Below are 17998 nucleotides of genomic sequence, written 5' to 3' on the forward strand. Positions count from 1 at the left end.
CTGCCCCTTTGGCGTCCTCGAAGTGCCACCAAAGCAGACTAAATAATGACATGATGCTTACAGTTAGTATTTGCGCTAATTCTTACTGTGAGAATCCGTGCACAGAAGCCTAGAAAATTTCAGCAAACTGCTGGCAAAATTTACTTCAACTGATTCAGCTAGTCAGCTGCCAGAATAGCCTGACCCTTAAAAGAAATAAAGGAATTAATCCATGCCATAAAGCTTAAGTATGCTGTCTCAATAACAAACCTGTTTTAAAGAGTCCAGCTCAAGTAGCAGCTAGGTGTTTACAGTATAGGTACCACCAATGTGAAAATATGGTAGCAGTGCCCATGATATAAAAGGCTTGTTTATAGTGAACCACTGATAATTACGTAACTCGTTATGTTGCTTTTCACCACGAAAACAATTAACTGCAACCAACTTTACTGGGTTTTCCTACAGAAAGACTCACTGATGCTACATCTCGACGCTGCTCTGTTGGCCTCTTTATTAGAGTGCAGCATCCCCTGAAAAAGTCTTGACTAAAAGCAAACACCTGGTAGACCATGACTTCTGAAATACGACCACAGCTACATCAAGAGCATTTGTTCCAGGCAATACGAACAGTGAAAAATGGTGCAACCTCTAGAGTCATAATTTTCTGAGCAAGTCAACATGGCTCAAGGGGGTCTGTGAAGGTACAGGGTCTCACTGTCACTTGCCAATGAAGAAATTCACAAGAACCACATATACATAATTTCGGCTCATATCGGAATCAATTCATCAGAAATTACAGAATTTCAGCATAGCTAAAAAACAGTGCACACCTTGTGCCTGTGCACCAAGCCAGAAAAGTGTCATGTTTAGTAGACTTTGTACGTAGACGTGGTTGATGACGCTACCTCTTCTCGATGCAAAACCATTATCAACCACACTTCGGCGGCGGCGGCATATGGTGCAGCCCCGCGGGCCCTATCTTGCAAACGCTCTGCGAAGGGAACAGAAAGCGCAGAGCGCTAATAGCTTCATGTGCGCTATGAAACGGGCAGCGGATGTCGGCGGCGAACGCGTCCCGGTCATCAGCCACAGTGTTGTACTTTGTAGAACAGAGTTCGACTTTATTCAGGGGCAATCACTTTCAATTATACTATCACTTCACCAGATTTCACGTGACGGCACGATACTCAAGGAAGCAGAATGAAGTAGAATGCTGAAAGCGTTCCTGGCACTGTGAGAAGGTAGCGAACTTCGCACAGCGCCAGATGCGTCCGGCGCCTAGTCACGTGAAATGAGCTCGCTAGAGCTTCTGCCACAGAACACCTAAATATCTGCTCAGAAATACAACTGATGACGACGGCAACGGCCACCACCATGACAACGATGCACCAAATCGCGGGGCAGTAGGCAAAGAAAGCTTCGCTTTAAAAATGCAAATAAAGTGACACACTATCCACAGTTACTCACAAATGAACATAAAATGAAAAGAAATTTCGGGCACTGATACAATCCATAAAAGGATAGTTGTCAGGGTGTCTACCAAGTTCACATTTCCAAATTCGCTGAATTTTCTCGGTTTTCCCTGAGTACCTTTGCAAAATTCTGTGAGTGACGCAGAACTATGTTTTATGTAAAGATGGGCTGAAACCATATTGCCCGATGCTGTCACTCTCTAGTAAGCATACGAAATTTTTTTTAATAAGAATGACGTAATGCAATTTGAATACTAAGCAGTAGTGTTAATGTTATTCAAGAAGAGAATAGAAGGCAGGAGTTAGTAAAATGAACAGCGAATAAAATGTCTTCGAAAAAAATTGCAGATCGAGTCAAACATTCTCAAATAAGAATAAAAAAGAGATGCATACAGAATAAAATATTTTCGAATATGAGCTATATATACATAACCTGATAGTAAGCTTAGTGGTATGAGGCTCTCAACAGCTCGTAACTCAACCTCAGCTGTCCTGACATACTCTCAGCCCGCGCACAGACGCCTCACTGTTGTGTTTCACTGCTTTAAAGAGTTTATTTTGGTTTGGACGAGGGACACCTGCATCTCGGCATCAGCCAACACTTTGTTTTTTGAGCTCAAGCTCCTTCAAAACAGCCGCAGCACGCTTCCCTTCACGTTCATTCCTCAATGCGCAAGTCCTTTCTCTCCTTGTCCTCCTTCTGCCACTCGTTCGCCCCACGGACCATTTAAAACATCTTCTTGGTCAGTTGTATAGTACACGTCCGATTTTTCGAACTCCCTAGGGGCCGCGAAAACGCCCAAAAAATCGGCCAGTTGGAAAAAATAAATGCATGTCATTTACTGTCCTTATGGGCTCAAACCACCACAGGCACATTCGAAAACGCTCTGAAGCCCTGTCGGTACACGTATTAGGCATATCAGTGCTCGTACTGTGACAGGAAATACCGGGTACGCGCGTGTATAATTAAGGAATGCACACTTGTGTCCCGTGGCAATAGCCCCTTCCCACGCTTGTTATGCTTCACTGCAATACTTCTTCGTTTCCTTCATCAAGTAAGATTTCTGTACAGAGGCGAAGCTGACTTTCGGGAACTAGCATTATGCAACGCACCGTGCTTTCCGAGCTTCTAAGCCAATCGCGAGGACCACAAAGGCGTAGTCCGTGCCATTGCTGCCAGCAGCAAATTTTTTCAATAAAAAACACGGCGCCCAACGGCAAGAAGCTGAATAGCGAACGTCGAATCAGCTAGGTCTAGCGTTGCCGCAGTGGTGGCTACGGCTGCCAGCGGATCTGCGTGCGAGAGCGCCGGTTCGAGGCGGCGAGGTAATCAAAATGGCAGCGGTGGTGGCTTTGATTAATGCCGTTTTGGACCTGCGGTCACGGCAAAAAGTCCGGAAAATCGGACGGCGAAGGGTTCTTGCTTCCGAAATTTCAGACATTCTGATACATTGACTCTATGGGGTACGTGGCGGTGCCGCGAATCCGAAGAGTCGGTCATTGACTGTACACTGGCAACTCCTCCAGCCGACGACAGGGCGTCAAAGACAATTCGTTACAATTCCTGTCTGTTACTCGAGCCAGCATTACCACGACTTTCAACCCTTTCAATAAAATTACAGCTAATTTTCCCTGATAGAGGCATAAATTCCCTGAGTTCTCCCCGAGTTTTTCCAGACTACTCAAGATCCCTAAGAATTCCCGGTTTTTCCCGGTTGGTAGACACCCTGGTTGTATTAGTAAAATGATCTTATCAAATAGCCAAATAACCATTCTTCACAATGAGAAGACGCTTGGAAAGTCAGATAAGTCACAAACAAAAGATGGGTGACTTGCAACGTCACACTGAATTTCTCGCACCAGACGTTACAAAATTTACACCAGAATGTTGTGTTAGTTTTGAACTGCTAAAAAAGACGGAATTTAAGAAAAAGAAACATACTGAAACTTGATCAGGAACTGAAGACAACAACAACCTAGACGCTTTTCATTTTGGTAATTAACTTCTGCTGCTGAATACCTTTCAGCAGTGTTTTGTAATGATTAATGAATAGTCCAGATAAATGTAATCGGCTGCAGTCTTTTTTTTTCAATTCTGCAAAATTGCTATCGTATGCTTGTTTTACTGAATGTATCTTTCCTTCTTATTTCCATAAAAGTGCAAAACATTGCTTTTCTTATATGCCATTCAATGATTTGTTACCGAATCCGTAATAAAGGCATCAAAGGCAGAAATAATTTAGAAAATAAATCAAATAGAAGTGCATGCCCCTTTTCTTTTCTCTTGAACAAAAGGTTTCCTACTGCGAGGGCAACTTTCAGGGCCACTGAATCTTTCATTTCCACTGACCTTTTCTCACTCGTCTTCCTGACCTCTGCACAAGTGTATTCGGTGAGGACGACTGCGCCCGGACAATCGGCGTCTGGCTGTGCGGGAGCTATACCGGCTGCACCGGCAATAACCATACAGAACTGTTGCATCGTGGCCAACGGTGTGCGCAGTCTTCCCCATGCGCCCATCCAGGGCGCTGGCCTGTTTCTCCTGCAGGGCTGCCAAGGTTCGGGTATACAAGGATTGTACAAGGGAAAGGCGCCACGGAATTGGAAGTACTGACCGTAGTCACGGCCATTAGTCATGTGCGTGAAACTGCACAACGGCCAAATGAGTACTTCGGCGTGGTGTGGGTAGATAGAGTACGGACTGATGTCCCTCACGAACTCGGGAGGCACATGGAGAAGCGCGAGGAGATGCCCTCGCCAACCGAACTTCGAGGCTTGGTAGTCGCACACGCTGGCCGACACGAAGTGTGGGAACGGCAGTGGTGCTAGGTCAGAGCCGCAGAAATCGGAAACACCACGGTACAACTCATGGGGAACATAATAAAAGGGTGGAAGGCGACGAAATGCCTCAACCAGCAGGCACCAGAGGCTCTTGAAACCAAACGCACGCCAGCTTTGGTCTGTCGGCCGAGCGTTACGGCAGGCAGCGTTAAACCTCAAGCAGATGTTCGGCCTGTCCAGCGTGTAGGAGATGATTGCCAAGTAGTTCTCCTTAGGCATAAAATTCCACAGCGGTGAGTGCGGATCCTGCGTTTTCTCATAAAACTCACCCGCCTCAGTCCATGCCTCGAGAAACGCGGAGTCTGCGTCCAGTTCATCAGCGAGAATTCTCCGAAGCGCATCGGGTCGTAGGTTGTCAGCTTTCATTAGGTAGTAACAAAGTCCACTATTCGCGGCGTAGCAATCACTGAGCGAGATCATCGCGCATAAGGAAGAAAAAAACAAAAACAACCAATAAAGGCGAGGCAAACCGGCACGGTCACGGCACACCAACGGTAACAGTTACGATTATGGCGGCTTCGGCAGCGCACGAGAAATGGTCAAATGACACGATCTGCGCTTGAGAGAGGGCGAACAAGGCAGTAATGATCATGTGACAAGACGGAGAGACGAGAGAGAGAGAGAAATATGGTGGAAGAAAAGTAACGAAGAGAGGCGGACACGCTTTCTCAACTCTCACCCCCAATTACCCAATGCTGTCGAGTTCCCTCCTTTCCGCCTCTCGAGTCGACAGTCCCACTTTACCTCAAGGGCATGCCGTATGGCACCTGCAGGCGTTTACGCGGTCTAACTGCCCGCAGGTTGGGCGCAGTGAAAGGGTGAAAATCATTTTAGTGTAGAGCTAAATCGCGAAAATATTTATCACAGAAACATTCAGATGTCTTAGTTTCTAGCACTAATTAATATGGTGTTTTGATTAGTCGCAACGAAGTCAAATCAGACCAAATATTGTATCAGTGGAAGAACGCACGGATGATCCAATAAAGGACCACGGTATACATGCCGCAGTTTCAACTGTCGGTTTATTTCTCACGTAGAAAAATAAACAGTGGAGTAAATAGTGTTTCTGTAAGGCAAAAAAAGAAAAAGAAACGGAAAAAGAAAAGGGGAAGAAACAAATAAGGCTGCAGGAGGTGGGGCGTCCGGCTGTTCCTAACGAGGGACAACAGAGCAATAGCAGACGATACTTTAACAGGGAAAGGGGGAGCTGCCAAAGTCAGCCCCAGATGGAATCACGGCGCGAAGTCCTCGCCGAGGCGGCAATATTCAATGACTTCGCTACTTTAGGAAGTTTGAGGGGCTCTAGGGTTTTTCACACTTTTTCTAGCATCGGTTCTGTGTGGCCGCAGGCACGCCACGCACTGTGGTTGAGAAAACTATTACCGCGCGCATGGGCTGCCGGCCGATGCGCGCGTGCGTTCAGCCGAAGCGAAAACATTGAAAATTCTCATCTCTCTGAACATTCCACCATAACTGACAGCTCTGAACGAACTCTCGTGCGTAGATGAAGCTTAAGGCTCCTCAATACATTGTTTGAATCAGTATCTTCCTACCACTCCTACTGGCTCTTCGAGCACAGCTCTACAGATCGCGAAAGGTGGGATCGCGCGGCCATTTCCAGCAACCGGAATAATTCGAAGAAAGGGCTCGACGGTGCGCCGAGCCCACTAATGCGAAAAATTAGGGGAGGAACATTCGAATACGAATATTACACGCCAACTATTCGTAATCGAAAATTATCTATTCGGTATTTTCGAATATCGAAAGGAGTTAATAACCGACTGTTACTGTTCTCCGTCTGATAAACAAGGCAATGCAAATGATCAGAAAACGACAAATTTTCAAAGCAACGCAGAAACAGAAAGGAAAGCATCCTGTAATGGCTCCTTTTTTTGCGGTTTCGCGGCGGATGCCTATATACTGACAACCTGTGATTTATGCTGGTAATCCGTAATTTAGCGTTTCTTACGGTATAGTCACGCAGCAGTTTTATCTTTTATGCTACAACCAGCGATGTTTTTCTAGCAAGGGGGCTCTTTTCCATGTGTCTACGACACACAAGCGTTTTTTTTTTTCCCCGCAACTTCTTACCTTTTTTAAAAAATATATATATTTGTTTCGCGTTTTGGAAATCTATTTATGCAGCAGCCATTCATTGTTTGCTAGTTTGCAACCACGTTCTTCGTGCAGTTCTTTTAATCACAATTGCAGATCTTGCGTCTAAAGTTGATCCAAAAGTCCATGTTATACTTGGCTGTCTTTTTTTCACTAGTCAGTAAAAGCGAATATACAGAAATTCCGGCTTTAAGTATACGCGCCTGCGTTGGTCTATTCGAAATTCGATTTGATATGTACTATTTGTATTAGATTAGAATGACTTCATATTCACCCACCTCTAGGACAAATGCTTTACCGCAGAACCGGGAGCAGACATTGGCAGACAGCGAGCGCCTCGCGGCGGCGTTTTATTCTCCTCGCATAATTTATCAGGTCAAAATAGGTTCCCCGTATACCGTAAGAGCGCGTTAACCATTTCATAGTAGACATAAGTTTCATAAGTATACTACAAACGGCCTATTCGCTTCATCTGACCCCCCCATATACAACCGACCCGCCGACAAAAAAAACGCACGTACAGTCGCTCCTACCCAAGGGCGGCTGACACGCAGGGAAGAACTAGAAGTGAAATGTGCAGTGCAAACACACCCTAATCAGTGCCGTAACAGGCTTGCCGATCTATCGCCGCACCACCACCCATTACTTCTTTGTGGATTTCGTGGGAAAGAATGCAGAATTATATCGTTGCGGACAACTCGGGTTTGTGCAGTGGCGCACGCAGCAGATGCGCTAATCCAGTTTTGACCATCGCGGCGCGAAAGAGGTAAGCAAGCGCGCAGTCACAACCCAGACTAGCCATATGAGAAAACGTGATCACACCGCACTGTCGCCTGCTGACTCTCCTTGTGGCGTTTCTCTCTGGTCGCTGTGTACCGTACCGTCTGCGGACATTGCGAATAGTAAATATTCAATAAAAAACAATTTCTAATAGCGAATATTTTCTTACTGCTTATCAAACTTAAGCAAAATCTGCGTGGAGTCCGTTTGACAAAGAAGCGTATTTGCATTATTTCATACATATATTCAATGCCGTTCACAAACGAACGTGCGGTTGACTCAGGCGATGTCACAGTCATGGCGCGTCATGACAAAAACAAGTGTTGACTTTGGAAGGAGTATTACTGCTGCACTGCCCATTAAAATTAAATACTGAAATTTTACGTGTCAAAACCGTGATCTGAATATGAGACACGCCGTGGTGGGGGACTCCGGATTACTTTATACCAACTGGGGTTCTTTAACATGCGCGGTACACGGGCATTTTTGCACTTCGCCTCCATCGAAATGCGGCCTCCGAGATTAAATCCCGCGACACCACGGCGAGTGTGCACATCACAGTTTTAAAGTGGTGCGAAAATGGTGAGACTTGGCAACCACAGCTCTGCTGCAGTAGAACCGCGAATCAGCCCCTTTTGAAAAGAAAATGCTGCTGAGCACGCCCGCGAAAGGCATTCTCCAAATAAAATACTTTCGACCACAGATTAGTAGAACGAAGTATTGTTCTTATTCAGCAGCTTTGCCTTTACCATCCAAGAACCCTGTCCCCCCGGTCTACTCTGCAAGTGTGCGGCGACAGGCGGTAGTAAAGGCTATTCAATGACAACAGTACATTACCTCTCGGTGGCCAGGTTAGGGGTGCGGGGGATAATTTTTTTTTTTTTTTTAGGATATGTTCGCAGTATTTCTCGTAAAGCCTTTGTGCTCGCATTTCTTTCCTGGTGGGAAGTGTTACGTCTCAACACCACAAAGGCGTTAATTAGACGTTTACCACGAGACAAACACCCACCCATCCATCAGAGCCTATCCAGACGTCAACGCAGCAGCGTGGACACCGACTCTAGACGGGTCCACAAAAGGTCACTACCAACTACGACTCGAGGAATCTGGAAGGAAGAGATCAAGAAAGCAGTTCTCACGATCTGGGATCAGCGGACCTGTGTACCTGGGTCCGGCAGACACGAACTTCGCAAGATCGAGGGAAACTACGGACAGAAGAGCGACTTCTGCGGATACAGAACCAGCAGACCTCCTCTTCAAGACTCAGGGAGGCACAACCATGGCAATAACGGCGGGGAGTCTTGGACGACTCGAGGAATCTGGAAGGAAGGGCAGCAGAAGGCAGTTCCACGATCTAGGATCGGCGGACCTGGGAACGTGGCTCCGGGATACACGACCTCCGCAAGCTCAACATTGGGTAAGTGCTTAATAAGGGAAGCTGAAGAGTCTGTCGAATTCAATAAGACGCTCATATACGGATGCGGGAACCTTATAAACCATGAAGGTAAAATTTTGGGGGGGGGGGGGGATTTTTCACTTAGGAGCGACGCAATCGTCGGTTAAAATTGCGCTGTAGCTCCGCCCCCCGTCGAGCGCCGCGCGCTGCTGCTGACGCTGACGATGCGAGCGGAGACCAGAAACCGCGGCATCGTGACGTCAGCACTGGTGTTCCGCTCCTTCGCAGTCTCCGCGACCGTGCTATGGTGTTCTAGAAGGGGGTAGTGGGCTCAGGAGCCGGAGCGCCCTATGCATTGCAGCGAGGCGGCAAGTGCGGACGGGACGCGGATTTTGGTGGCGGCGCTGTAGTCGCGTGGGCTGTAAAGCCCCTCAATCTCCCAAAGTAGCGCCATTCACTTCCCTCCTCCTCCGCTCGGCGCGGCCTCGACGGTGGCGCCGCCGGTGGTGGGCCTGCCGTAGCAGACGACGGCTAACACTCTACGGGAGGAAATCCGCAGAAAAGTTCGTTCGAGTCCTGCGGAGCAGTTTTTTCAATCGAGATCTTTCTTCGTCAGTCGGTAACTGGCCTTTAGAATTTCGTGTTGGAATTGCGGAAAAAATAGAGAAAAGGACCATTATTCAAGGCGTATATAAGGCGTAAAGCGCGCGGCGTTGAGAGTTCGTGTTGCTGAAACACGACGCAAGCATGCGGTGTACTCAAACACGCGCGTAATTACTAAAGTTTCAGGTGTTGACAGCGTGAAAGTACGTGTACGTGGTTTCGTAGGTTCATTTATGTACCTGCAGGATACTTTTGTTCGGCCGGCGCGTGAGAGATTGCTGACCGCTCACAGCCGGAATGGCTGTGTGCGGTCAGCAATGTCTGGTAACAGGGCCGTTTTTTTTCATTGCGGGGTGCTTTGGTAATCGTGACGATATATTGTTTTTTTTTTACAAGTACTGCTCCAGGAGGGCACATGTAATGGCTAACGGAGGCCTCTGAAGAGCACGTGACATTACAATAATGCAGGCGTCGCAGGGAGTGTTCGCATACAAAATTGGCTGTCCGCGATCTTATACCCCCTTGGCATGCACAGGCTTCGGCGAGCCCCATCCAGCCCTGGTTCTAGCTTTGGTGTTCCGTTGTCGCTTTGGTGCCCTGGAGGCGCCGTCAATAATATGAAATAATGACAAGGTGTTACAACTAGTAAATAAAATTTATTGAAGAAATACAATCGCGCCGAGGCGCCAACTTCTAAAGCAGCGCTAGCGCGCCCGCGCGAGTATTATGAAACGCCAGCGAGGAATTTACCGGCCCACGTACGACTCTACGATCAACATGCACGTTAAACATCCCCAGGCGAGCTAGATAAAGTTATCCGGAGTCATCCACTATGACCTGCATCCTAGCTTTAGTCGCTTCGGAACGTTAAAAACGTTAATCACCACAAATCAAATCAATACATGCGGGCGTACATTCGAAGCTAAAAGACTGCATCGTAAGTCATATTGAGCCTTGCAAAAGCGTCGAGAATGTGCCAACTTCTGGTGGAGCTCAAAACACACCCTGAATAAATTCGCTTTTATGTCACAGGCCAGCTGCAGATGCGTGCATTTCACCGCAAGACGAAACTACATGAAACAAAGAGAGCACATTGGAAAAAAAAAAGTCAAACAACGCGCTGAAAACCACGCAGAGCATGAACACACACTTTTTCGAAGCGGAAGGCGTGAACTAGGCTCGAAATAAGAGGTTGTGAGTAGCCGTGGCCCATACTTCACTAAGCCGCGCGTTCTTTGCCACTTCCTCGAAGTCAGCCCGCCCGATCCTGCGAATCCACACTTCTTTTTGCGTTGCGCCCGCCGGACGGCAAAGCAAAAAGCTTTTTGCCCTCGCTGTGTCTGTTGCGGCAACCGAAGGCGTAGCAGCATGGCATCGCAATTAAGTTCTCGGCCCTACACATTATATTACGCTAATGCACTCCGTCAGTCCGCCTGCCGTACTTTCGTCGCGCAGGCCCAACAATGGAGGTCGGCGCGCGCTGGAAAGAAAAAAATATACAAAAGCGCGGCGCCTGCTTCCACGTGACAAAGATTGGCCAATGGGGAAGCGGAGGAGGCTGGGGCGACAGGAAGCGTGGAGGAGGACGCGCCAGGGTGAGCGGGGTGGCGGAAAGATCTAAGAATGGCGCTACTTTTGAAAAATTGAGGGGCTTTAGTGGGCTGGCTCCCTCCGCTGCTTCGCCATAAAATAAAGAGCTTTGCGCGCTTGTTCGTGTGGGCTTGATTCGCGATGTTGACTGTTTTTCGTTGTTTCAACCTACCGTTCGAGTCTGTTTCGCGCGCAGTCGGCCGAACACGTGCGAAGTAGGAAGGTCAAAACGTCAACGACACTGCTTCGCTCCCGGCTGTGAAACAGGATATAAGTGGAAAAAAGGAAAGCAGCCGTCGTTGTTCACCGCGTCGAAAGATGAATAAACACGGCGAATTTGGGAACGCAACTTGCCCCGCCAAGACTAGAAACTCGACGAAACATGTGCGGTTTGTGTGCGAAACATGCTAAAAGAGTAGGTGGATTTTTAAGCGATTCAACTGCAGATGGCCTAAGGGTGACGATATCCAGCACATTATCACTGCTGGATTATCTTGTCAGCCAGGGATTTAGGTATGTTATGACATCCAGGTTAAGCCAGGATTCGCTGGAAAACTTTTTCGGTATAGTCAGGCAATCATGTGGGTTTAATGACCACCCATCACCAACGCAGTTTCTAATTGTCGTTAATTGCCTATCCTTTTATAATCTTGCGAAAATAGTACGCTCAGGCAATGCTGACCTTAATGGAGCTAGTGGAGAAATGAGTTCTCTCCTGAGTGCGCAAGATGCTCCAGCTCAATAAGCCAGGGCTGCTGCAATCGACCATCTCATTGAGGAAGGAAACCTAGCTTCAGCCGAGCGCATGCTTCGTAGTATTCCTGCATGCTGAGCACAGAGAGTTGGTGCAGCAGAAAAGCGACGACCGTCTAATACATTACCTGGCAGGGTATGTTGCTCGAAAGTTTCTGAAGTGTTATGACTGCATGCCTTGCAAGGACTTTCTTTTGAAAACCCCCAATACGGAAAGCAGAAACTCTGAGTTCACTGTGACATGCGGCAAGGGAGGGTTGTTATATCCTTCGCTGGAGCTTTTCAGAGCAGTGAAGAAGTTGGAGGACATCTTCACTGTGTTCTTCAGCCGAGAGAAACTCTGCAGTGACAGCATAGTGGATCTAATGTTGCTAGTGAAGGAGAACTTCGGCTATGCCTTAGGCTGCAGCCAGCACTCAGATGCGCTCACAACAGAGTTGACCAAGTTCTATGTGCTGACCAGGCTGCACTTCTATGTAAAAGGGATCAACCAATCACGACAGGAACGGCGTAAAAAGAAATTGCACACGAAGATAAGCCGTTCCTCATAGTGCCTCTCTCATAGCAGCCATGGACTTTGAGAAAGGAGTAGCTGCCCAACTTTTGTACCAATAAAGCAAAATAAAGAGAACTCGTGGTGGCCAAAAACAATTTGGCCACCACGAGTTCTCTTTATTGTGCTGTGTTACGAAATTTCGCTATCCCTGGTAACCACTGCGACCGCATAATGGTGGCATCACCATAGGATTAACTCTCTAGCTTTCAGTGGATATATGCTTTCGTAAACAAAATCGCACTTAAAGGAATAAAACCTCATCATATCTGGCCCCTGTTCCGGATGTGTTAGTACACGCGCCGCAATTGTTTGGCTCACTTGAACTTCTGAATGCGATTGGGTACTGACCTGTATAAAAATTATTAATGGCAAATGAATTAAGCAATTTACCCATTCACATATTTACCTCTTCTACGGTGTTCGCGAGCTTTTAGTTTAGAAATCAGTCGCATCGCCGTGCGGCCGTTAGTCTGCACTCGTTGGGTCGGCTTTATTTTCACGCAAGCTTGAAGAACGTCCGCCTTTCCACCTTTCTCTGCGCCTTGTCTTAATTTCAGAAGAAGTTTTCAGAAAACATGCTACGGAGCTGCGCGCTTTCTTTTTTCGGCGCGACACCAAGCGCACACGGCTTTCTCTACGTTGAAAATGCTCAGTTTCGCGTTCCGTACAGCCCATGCTCTAGTGGCGCCATCTGGCGGCGTCGACGTGAGATGCCACACCCGCGGGCTCTCCCTGACCCCAGTACCCCCTTCTAGTTCACTATAACCGTGCCTGACCGGGCTTATTTCTGCGTGCGTGCCGTCCTAATCTGCTTCGCTCGACCCTACATTCCTTTGTTTGTGTGTATATAGGAGTGGTAGTTGACGTGCGCAGCATCAATTGAACTTGTAGGCCGATCATGCCGGCGTTCTGTGCAGCCTACGCTTGCACGAACACCAGCGGCCGCGACGATGTTCCGATGCTCCATTAGTTCCTGCAAGACAAGAAGCTTTCAGCTAAGTGGGAGGCTGCTGTGAAGCGAAACAGCTTCAAGCGCTCAAGAACAACAGTGCTGTGCTCTAACCACTTCCGTGACCATTACTACCGGAGTTTATCAATAATGCGTGCTTTGGGTTCTCCTAAAAAAAAATTAGCACACTGAACGGAAGGTGCATGTTTATCTCCCACCCTTGACGCAGGTTTCAATCGCCAAGCGCCGCGAATTTTCTATTCGCACGTGTGTTGTGAAACAGCCTGCATGCAACGCAGAGCAAGCATAAAGTTTGCATGTGTTGGAAAGCCTGCTCACGCCAGGACGCTGCGGTCCCCCTTCTCTCGCACGCATAGAGAAACCGACCATCTCACGTAGGCGATGGAATTCACCGGTTACGAGTAGCGTGCGGATGGCGCGCTGATGAAGGTTCTATACTACACGTGCTACAACAGCCGGTAAACTTTTCCTGCGTTTAAACCGTCTGTGTAGATCGCCGACAGCTTTGGGGCAGCGCACAAATGCCGAAGATCGCATCACCGCTTACGTTCTACGAGGACGCATGCAGGAACATAACACTACAGTTGTTTGCCCGGAAACGTACTCACTGGAACGCTGAATGCAGCTTAGCAAAAAACATACTCGCCAAAGAACATTTCCAACACAAGGAGTTGCTAACACTTCGCCTTCGTTCGCGTGGAAAGCAGTGCTTGCACCAGCATTTTTTGCTTCTGGGAGAGGCCGGCTCTTCGCAATCGGCTCGTACATGTAGGGAGTAAAGTATAAACCCCTTACAAGTGATCTCGCACGCGACAGCGACAGCCCGACAAGCGAGGCGATGGCTGTCGCGTTCGCTCGTCGCCTAGAAGCCGAACTCCACGCGAACGACGGCTTTGAGCGACGACTTCCCGGTATGAGGGCAGCAATATACGCGCCGAAACTAGCGTGGCGCATGCTTTATCAATTTAAGTTGATGTATTTTACTGAAGAAGGAGCATAAAATATTTCTGAAGGTCTTGCACTAGGTTATTATTCTTGCACGTGTAAAATTCAATAGTTTGCTAGTAGTAGCAATAGTAGTATTTGAGTTATGTACATCCAGTTTCGGCTTCGCACTATTGGCTAGTCGCTCATAGCATTTCCGGGCGACGAGCGACGAGCTCTAGATTTCTAGAAACGAGCGATCGAGCGACAACACCGAGCGATCTGTTCAAGCGACGTCCCGTTTTGTCGCTCGAAGCCGTCGCCCGTCACCGTCGCGCGTAAAATCGCTCTCGTGGAGTTTGGACTTAACGCCGAACTCCTCAGAGAAACGCAAGCTCTCGAAATTTTCCATGACCGTCTCAGCAAAACACCACCAAACTACCTTGCACCGTGCTTCGTATGTAGCGGCAGCAGTAGGTCCGGACGAACACCATTGTTGACGTCACGAGGCGTCCGACCAATCACAGGCAGAAACGAGGCGCGCGTCCGTGCAGCAGCGTGTCCGCTGCTGCACTTTTCGTCGAAATAAAACATGTTTGCGCTTTCTTTCGCTCAATTTCGATGCGATATTCGAATTCAGAGGGTTGAAAACCACGACGTACTGCTCTTCACTCATTTTTTTCTGGAAAATGTTTCAGCTTCCCTTTAAGCGACTACGTTTTGCCGGACGACAAGGACAGGGTTCTATAGTGCAATTGGCTCTAGTTGATCGCCACCGGGTGTGCGGGCAATACAAGTTGTGGTCAGCCCTCGAAAAGCATGGATATTAGAGCGGTAAAGAAAGAGGAGCTGTTGCTCTTGGCAGCAGAGCTCGGTATGGATATTAACCGTAAGTTGAGGAAGCCCGAAATTCGTACTGCGATTGGCGAAGTGGGTTTCGATAAGGACGCGTGCTCACAGATGCCTGTGAAAAGATATCTCGCAAAAAGGAAGAGAAGAAGCGCGAGAAGATAAAAGAGCGGAAGAGAAGGAGAACGAGAGGAAAGAAAGGGAGGAAGAGAAGTAACGCGATAAGGAAGAGCAGGAGTGGCAAGAAAAAAAATTCAGGCAGAAATTGAGCGCAAAAAAAAAATAATAATAAAGGGCAGGCGGAAATTGAGCGCGAAAAAAGGCAGACAGAAACTGAGCGCGAGAAGAGGCAGCATTAAATTGAGCTCGCAAAAATAAGAGATAGCGAGATCAAAGCGCAAGGGGGGTGCGGCGCCTTCACAAATGCAAAGCGTGGAAATGACGAGTTTGCTTCAGCCGTACGAAACAGGCGATGACATCGGTCTCCACCTGATTAATTTTGAATGGATTTGTAAGAAGCGATCATTTCACCAGGACAAATATGGCCGGAGCGGTTGTTTGAGTTGCTGCCAGGAGAAGTCGCGCAGGTCCTAGTCCGACTGAGCGCAGCCGAGGCAGGCAGGTACAGTTTAGTGAAGGCAGGTTTGCTCGCTAAATACATGCTCTCCGCAGAGGAATTTCGGGGGGGAGGGGGGGGGGGGACCGATTTCCTCGACCGAAATTGAGGAAGAAGGTCTGGAGCTGTGTTACGACGCGGAACACAGTGCAAAGAAAAGGATGAAGTAGCTAGCTCGGGGAGGCGTGGTTAAGCCGGAGGAGGAAATCTTTCTGATTTCCCCGACAGAAATTCAAGAAGTTGGTCAAGCCGAGGTGCCGTGAACGGAAAAATCATGCAGATCCCACGCACAGTGGGAATCCATGTAAGCGAAGCTTCCTGTGCTGTTTGCTTTGATTGACGATGATTAGCGGTGATGTTGACGGCGAATATTTAATTTCTTAAACGTTTTGCCCAACACAAGACTGGCAAGTTGATGTTAAACGTTACCTTGCGTGCACCACTGCTGTTTGTCTGCGTAGTACACAAAACACAAGGGGAGAGGTAAAGGGGTTAACCGAGGGGCCCGATATTTATTAATCATAGCACAAGAAACCAACAAACAGACAAACAACAAACAAATGGAGATGTGTTTGCTTGAGGCGTTGTTGTGCGCCATATTTCATAACCTCTGAGAGGCTTGAGCATTGTCATTGCCATGGCACATCGCATCGTGGCAGAAGCATTAAACTTGAATTGGACTATGGGGCTATACGTGCTAAAACCACAATCGGACGAGGCAGGCCGTATAGTGGCACACTCCGGATTAATTTTGGCACCGTGGTGTTCTTCAGCGTGTCCCTAAATCAAAGTGAATGAGCGTTTTTATTTCGCCCCCGTCGAAATGCGGCTGTCTCGGTCAAATCCGCGACCTTGAGCAATGCCACAGTTTTAAAGCTATCGCGGCGGGCACAGATGTGTTGATTCGACGTGCGACCGCTTCCCTTGTATCGCCTAGACCCTGCGGTGCCCTTTAATTAATGCGGCTCTGCATCTGCACGCCACGCTAGACATATTTGCACGGTTTTATTTTTCATAAATTGCAGAAACGCACCATACCGTACCTTTAACTTAAGTTCATCCAGTGTTTCCTTGCCTTCTCGCGTCACCTTTTCCCTATCCCCCCCTTGCATTTGTATGGGAACTGCGAGCGACGAATGGCAAGGCTATTTGTTATTCACCCGTTTCGCGACTGCGTCGGTTCTACCCTTTCCCTGGCCCATGCATCTTCCCCTCTTGCGATGGGTGCTTGGGGGGTCACGGATAATTACAGCTGTGAAGAGGCTAATGCGACGACCCCGTAGCTCCAGAGGACATCATGCACATTCGACGCGATGCGGTCCAAACTAGTTCCTCGCGTCTCTTCTTCTCTGCCACGCTCCTTCCATGTATATGCACGCTCTGAACAACCCCCGGACGCAGAAGCAGCAGCTGAAGGAAAGTCGAAGGAAAAGGCAAAGAAAGCTTCGCTTTAAAAGAACGGCACGCGGAACAGAGCACCAGAAACAGTGCCAAGAGAAAGAGGCGTCGCGAATTTGGAATTGCGGCAGAGAAGACAACGCGGCCGAGTAAATCGAAAGCCACTCAACCCTGTAGCATGTAGGGAGCGCAGAGAAAGGTGCGTTTGCCGGTTGGAATGTTTCGAGCCGGAGCGTATCCGATCGAGTCATGAGACGAGGTTGAAAAGAAAGCGACGTTCGGCGCGAAGGAGGCGAAAAGTCAGGGGGCAATTACGTTCCCCCTCATTTAGTTCTTTTCGAGGTGTAGCCTGTCTGACAGGGGAGAACGCGGCGGTCAGAGGACGCGACGTGGTCATACCAGGCAGTGCATTCCGAGAGCAATGCCAGAAAGGCAGGTGACAGTACGTGCACTTTGTATTCCGGGGTTGACAAGTTTGACGGGAGCTTTCAGACAGCGGCCGATCCCAAAGACAGTGCACTGCCGGGCCGACTCGCGACGGAGGTGCAGTTCGCTATTATACTCAGCTTCGCTGGTTACCCTTCTTCACAAAGTGGTAAGGCAACTGAGTGTTTTTTTTTTCTTCCATCCCGCGAGCGTCCGAGGTCGGAGGATGCCGTCGCCATCGACTATTGTTGACCTTTGTGCCTAATAAAACTTGTAAAAGGGTTTTCTGCCGTTTTTCCTCGTTTCATGCCTTGCAAGGCCCTTCTGACCTCATTTCTAGTTATAGGAGGAGTTTCTGTATACTGTTCATTATTGTTTCGAATAGAGTACTCCCGAGCCCTCTGGGTACGTACAGGTCAGTATAGAATTCTTCCGCTGCTTTTATTATAACTTCGGGATTGCTAATGATATTACCCTGATTATCTTTCAGTGCATACATCTTGGTTTGTCCTATGCCAAGTTTCTTTCTCACTGATTTCAGGCTGCGTCGATTTGTTACGGCTTCTTCAGTCTTTCTCAAGTTATAGTTTCGATTATCACTTATTTTCGCCTTGTTGATCAGTTTTGACAGTTCGGCGAATTCTATCTTATCTCTTGAGCTGGATACTTTCGTTTTTTTGTCGTTTCTTTATTAGGTCCTTTGTTACTTTGGAGAGCTTGCCTACTGGTT

At 48.1% G+C, this 17998-nt stretch overlaps 2 protein-coding genes across 5 annotated transcripts in view; both read right to left on the bottom strand.

Annotated features, from left to right (window-relative positions):
- The window catches only part of LOC126545417 (dnaJ homolog subfamily C member 7-like), a 127680-nt gene that overhangs the window by 56815 nt on the left and 52867 nt on the right, over positions 1 to 17998 (bottom strand). The gene's annotated exons all lie outside the window — the stretch shown is intronic.
- On the bottom strand, positions 792 to 7255 carry LOC140215410 (uncharacterized). The gene is made up of 2 exons (XM_072285981.1): positions 3802 to 7255; positions 792 to 816 (listed from the first exon to the last, which is right to left on the bottom strand). The coding sequence occupies exons 1-2, from the start codon at positions 4710 to 4712 to the stop codon at positions 792 to 794; spliced, it is 936 nt and encodes a 311-aa protein (XP_072142082.1). The 5' UTR covers positions 4713 to 7255.

Source organism: Dermacentor andersoni, chromosome 1, assembly GCF_023375885.2.
Source record: "Dermacentor andersoni chromosome 1, qqDerAnde1_hic_scaffold, whole genome shotgun sequence".
NCBI lineage: Eukaryota > Metazoa > Arthropoda > Arachnida > Ixodida > Ixodidae > Dermacentor > Dermacentor andersoni.

Coding starts and splice junctions, on each gene's coding strand:
- LOC140215410 (XM_072285981.1), bottom strand. CDS start 4,712: ATGATCTCGCTCAGTGATTGCTACGCCGCGAATAGTGGACTTTGTTAC. Junction 817..3,801: donor AGGAAGACGAGTGAGAAAAG/GTCAGTGGAAAT, acceptor CTTGGTGCACAG/GCACAAGGTGTGCACTGTTT.